Source organism: Rhinopithecus bieti, unplaced genomic scaffold (genome assembly GCF_001698545.2).
Source record: "Rhinopithecus bieti isolate Rb0 unplaced genomic scaffold, ASM169854v2 scaffold_56975, whole genome shotgun sequence".
In the NCBI taxonomy this organism is placed as follows: domain Eukaryota; kingdom Metazoa; phylum Chordata; class Mammalia; order Primates; family Cercopithecidae; genus Rhinopithecus; species Rhinopithecus bieti.
Window position 1 is genome coordinate 1300189 of NW_016823127.1, and position 5203 is coordinate 1305391.

At 54.0% G+C, this 5203-nt stretch overlaps 1 protein-coding gene across 1 annotated transcript in view; it reads right to left on the minus strand.

Moving 5' to 3' along the window:
• Nucleotides 1-4252: 4252 nt before the first annotated feature.
• Nucleotides 4253-5203, minus strand: part of GALR3 (galanin receptor 3) — a 4665-nt gene continuing 3714 nt past the window's right edge. Inside the window, exon 3 of the mRNA XM_017861259.1 lies at nucleotides 4253-4297. Coding sequence (XP_017716748.1) covers nucleotides 4253-4297 — 45 coding nt within the window. The remainder of the gene's footprint in view (nucleotides 4298-5203) is intronic.

A 5203-nucleotide genomic window follows, 5' to 3' on the forward strand; every position in this document is an offset into this window, starting at 1 on the left:
TCAGAGTTGCCCTTGAGGCTCATCAGATGCCCAGGCCAGTGCCCTCCCCGGCACCACAGCCAACCAGGGCGAGGGGAACTTGGGGAGCCTCAGAGCACCCCCAGATATTCCAGCCTAATCCTGGCACCCTGCCCCTCCCCACCCTTTCTGCTTCAACCTCACCCCCTACACAGAGCCTGGGCCACTTAACTTGGCACCAAACAGATGCCTCAATAAATCAGAGTCTGATCTTCTTGAGCTAGAAGCAATTTTACCCCCTGCTCAGCCTCTCCCTCTGGCCTCATGCCATCTTGTATTCAGCCAGTGGCTCGCAAATGAGCCTACGTCAGGGCTGAAGAACTGGTGTTCATGAATAGGAAACCTCAGGGCCATTAATTGGTGCTTATTTCCCCAGATGCACACCTCGAAGTTGACAGATGACGCTGTTCCTGCCAGCCCCAGGCAGAGAAGACTGGTTAACTTGCCTGCTCTCTGCAGGACTGAGTTGCAGCCTTGCCACTGTGGCTGCTAGGGTGGGGTGAGGGGGATGAGGAGGTCACCTTCTTTGCACGTTTCAAATTCCTCCCTCCCCCTCAACCAATTCCTTCCTGCCCCGTCTCCCACGGCTTCCATTAAACATCATGGAACCAAAATCAGATAAACCTGAGTTAAACCCCAGTTCTGTTTCTGGCTAGCTCTGTGATCTTGGACAAGCTACTTACTCCTCGAGCCTCAGTTTCTCCATCTTCAATCTCTAACTGATGAGGCATAAGTTCCAGACACAGGCCTGAAAGGTGGCACGTACTCAGAGTACACCACTACTCTGTGGGTACCCCCACCATGACCCCCAAAACTGCCCCCCTAAGTTGTCCCCGCTGCCACCCCCAAATAGCCCAAGCCAGAAATCCGGGGTGTCATCTGGGACACCTCTCTCCTCCTTACCCTCCAACAGTCACCAAGTCCTAGCAATTGTACCTCCTAAATGGCTGACCCGTCTGTCCACGTCTCCCCACCACTTCCAGTGCCTCTATGTCTTTCTCTGGATTCTCGCACCAGCCTCCTGACTGGTCTCTCTGCTCCAGTCTGCACACTCTGTACTTCCTCCCCATGAAAGCCTGCCTGGGCAGCCAGAAAGAGCTCCCTAAAGAGTAAATCTTTTTTTTTTTTTTGAGACAGAGTCTTGCTCTGTCGCCCAGGCTGGAGTGCAGTGGCACAGTCTTGGCTCACTGCAACCTCTGGGTTCAAGCGATTCTCCTGCCTCAGCCTCCCGAGTAGCTGGGATTACATGTGTGTGCCACCATGCCTGGCTAAGTTTTTTTTTGTATTTTTAGTAGAGACAGGGATTCAGCATCTTGGCCAGGCTGGTCTCGAACTCCTGACCTCATGATCCACCTGTCTTGGCCTCCATGCTGGGATTATAGGAGTAAGCCACTGCGCCAGACCCCCTAAATACTAAATTTTTTTTTTTTTTTTTTTTGAGACGGAGTCTCGCTCTGTCCCCCAGGCTGGAGTGCAGTGGCACAATCTCGGCTCACTGGAAGCTCTGTCTCCCAGGTTCATGCCATTCTCCTGTCTCAGCCTCCTGAGTAGCTGGGACTACAGGTGCCCGCCACCACACCTGGCTAACTTTTTGTATTTTTAGTAGAGATGGCGTTTCACTGTATTAGCCAGGAGGGTCTCGATCTCCTGACCTCGTGATCCAGCCAGGCCTCTTCTTTTTTTTTTTTGAGACGGAGTCTCGCTCTGTCGCCCAGGCTGGAGTGCAGTGGCCAGATCTCAGCTCACTGCAAGCTCCGCCTCCCGGGTTCACGCCATTCTCCTGCCTCAGCCTCCCGAGTAGCTGGGACTACAGGCGCCCGCCACCTCGCCCGGCTAGTTTTTTTTTTTTTTTTTGTATTTTTAGTAGAGACGGGGTTTCACCGTGTTAGCCAGGATGGTCTTGATCTCCTGACCTCGTGATCCGCCCGTCTCGGCCTCCCAAAGTGCTTGGATTACAGGCTTGAGCCACCGCGCCCGGCCTAGGCCTCTTCTTAAGAGGCTTGCACAAACAGGAAGGTAAGAAGGTTATAGAATCCAAACTTCCTTCCAACTAAGAAAAGTGGCTTTCCAGGTCCCCAGGGCTGCCCCAGGCTCAGCCCTACACTTGGCAGGGGGCTCAGATCAGGAGGGTTCTGTCAGGCTCTGGGGAGCAGTGGCCAGAAGTCATTCAGTCTCCACTCCGACCCTCTTGCCTGCCTTGGGCTCTACTGGATACACAGTTCTCTCCCGAATTATTATTATTACGACCATCTGGTCTTCCAAGTGTTTCATTAGCCCTCTGAAGCAAACCTCGGAGCCTCGGGAACCAAGCCCAAGCCCAGCAGCAGGCCATCCATCTTCCTGCCAAGTCCACGGCAAAAATATCTTCCCAGTCCTAGGCCAGGCCTCGTTGGCTTTCCTCAACAGAGCTCACAGAACAGCCTCTTGACCGGTCTCCTCACTTCCAAGAAGGACCCAGGGGAACCCACCTGATCTGAGTCCTCTGCCAAGTCTAGGCCCCCATCTCAACTTGTACACAGCAGCCCTGGGGGCTTTCTGAACTGCACATCTGATAGGGCCCCTCCTCTCCTGAAAACCTTCAGTGGCTTCACCGTCTGCCTGAAGGATGAAGCTCCTGCCCTCCAGGCCTCCCCTGCCCCAACCTCTCCCTGCTTCAGCTTCAGGAGCCAGTTACTGCCCTGCATGTCCCCTGCCTTGCACGGGCTGTTGCTCCACCTGGCATGCCCCTCCCCCACCTTTCTCCAAGAAAATACATGTCAAATGTCACCTCTGGGCTGGGCGCGGTGGCTCACGCCTGTAATCCCAGCACTTAGGGAGGCCAAGGCGGACGGATTGCCTGAAGTCAGGAGTTCGAGATCAGTCTAGCCAACATGGTGAAACCCACGTCTCTACTAAAAAAACACAAAAAAATTAGCTGGGCATGGCGGCATGTGCCTGTAATCCCAGCTACTCAGGAGGCTGAGGCAGGAGAATTGCTTGAACCAGGGAGGTGGAGGTTGCAGTGAGCCGAGATTGCGCCACTGCACTCCAGCCTGGGCGTCAGAGCAAGACTCCGTCTCAAAAAGTAAATAAATAAATAAATATATAAATAAAAGTAAAAAAGTCACCTCTGGAGGTCCTGCTGGGATTGCCCAGGAGGGCAGGGGCTGCTTCCTCTGTGCCCTTTCAGAATCGCATGTTTTCTGTCTCAGCTCTGTCCTTTTTTCTTTTGTGTTTGGCTCTCCAGCCAGACTGAGAGCTCCTGGAAGGCAGTGACCATGTTGGACTCACGCCATCTCTGTTTGATGGTGAAGCCTCACTTAGGACAGGTGCTCAGGGAAGACAGAAGGGGAGGGTCATGTCCTTCCCCTCTGGCCCGGGTGTCCTCATGTATCAAATGTCAGTTACATGCCTACTACGTGCGGGGCTGGGCTGTCCCCATTGGTTGGGGTTCTCCTTTTTTTTTTTTTTTTTTTTTGAGACAGGGTCTCACTTTGTCACTCAGGCTACTGCAATCTCGGCTTACTGCAGCCTTGACCTCCGGGTTCAAGCAATCCTCCTGCCTCAGAACCCCAAGCAGCTGGGACTACAGATGCACGCCACCACACAACACTTGGCTAGTTTTTTTTTTTTTTGTCTTTTTTGTATAGATGGGGTTTTGCCATGTTGCCCAGGCTGGTCTCAAACTCCTGGGCTCAAGTGATCTGCCTGCCTCGGCCTCCCAAAGTGCTGGGATTATAGGCATGAGCCACCACACCTGGCCTGGGGTTCTACTTTGCAGGCACTCTCCGTTAGTGGTGCAGTGAACTTTGTCAGACACTTTAGGGTGTTTTCCTGATGCTGTCAGGGCTGGCTGCCTTGGGAATCACCTGTCAGGCCCACTCCGGAATTCCAGCCCTACCACTCGCTTGCTACTTGACTCTGGCCAAGTTAACTCGTGTGCAGGACCCCAGCTCTCTCTTCTGAACATGAAGTTACTGTCCCTTGCTTGCCAGGGTTGGTGTGAGGCACAGAGGCGGCGTGAGCAACAGTGATGGTCATACTGTGTGCTGTGGAATGGGTAGATCGCACTCCCTGCCCTCCAGGAAACACCCTCACTGCTGCAGCCTGAGTCACGGTGAGAACCTCCACCGAGGCATGGGAGAAAGAGCACTGGGCACGTGGGAAGACAAAGGCCCTGGCCCCAGCCTGTGCTGTCCTGTTGAAGCAGCTGCTTCTTGAGGGGGTCTCAGCCTCCTGCTGCCACTCTGTTGGGTCAGTAGCAGGTGACAAACAGTGATGGGGACACAGCAGCTGCCTGCTGTCAGAGAGGGGTCTTCCCAGGGTGCCTCAGCAGCCAGAGGTGTGGTGGGGAGACATGGAAGCTGCAGGGTCTCAGGCCTCAGACCAGAAGCTAATAACATTAGGGGCATGTGGGAGGGAGGTGAGTGGATCTGAAATCATTGAGACTGATTTATTGGTTAATTATTGGGTTTTTACCACCCCAGACTTCCCCAGCTGTGTGTGGGGATAGGGAGGGAAGGAACCCCTGGGAGGCTAAATGGAGGCCACGCATGGCCCAGTTCTCCTGAGCCAGGGGCACCAAGTGGAATAACACAAGGCGTTTGGAGCAGGGAATGCACCCATGACTTTATGCCCAGGTAAAGCCCGTCTGGACCGGCTGGCCTGAGCTCTGGAACAGAAGTCTGTTAAGGAAGAGGTCTGGGGTTTCCAGGGCACCCAGTCAGGTGTGGGAGCTACGGTTTTGGAAAAGGATCAGGAAGAACCAAGAGAAACCGTGGAAACTAAGAGGAGATGCCCCAGAGGTGGAGAAGGAAGAAACTTGAGTAGAAAAAGTTAGACCAGGTGTGGTGACTCACACCTGTAATCCCAGCACTTTAGGAGGCCAAGGCGGGCGGATCACTTGAAGTTAGGAGTTCAAGACCAGCCTAGCCAACAGGGTGAAACCCCATCTCTACTTAAAAAAAAAAAAGGCCGGGCGCGGTGGCTCAAGCCTGTAATCCCAGCACTTTGGGAGGCCGAGACGGGCGGATCACAAGGTCAGGAGATCGAGACCATCCTGGCTAACACGGTGAAACCCCGTCTCTACTAAAAAATACAAAAAACTAGCCGGGTGAGGTGGCAGCCGCCTGTAGTCCCAGCTACTCGGGAGGCTGAGGCAGGAGAATGGCGTAAACCCGGGAGGCGGAGCTTGCAGTGAGCTGAG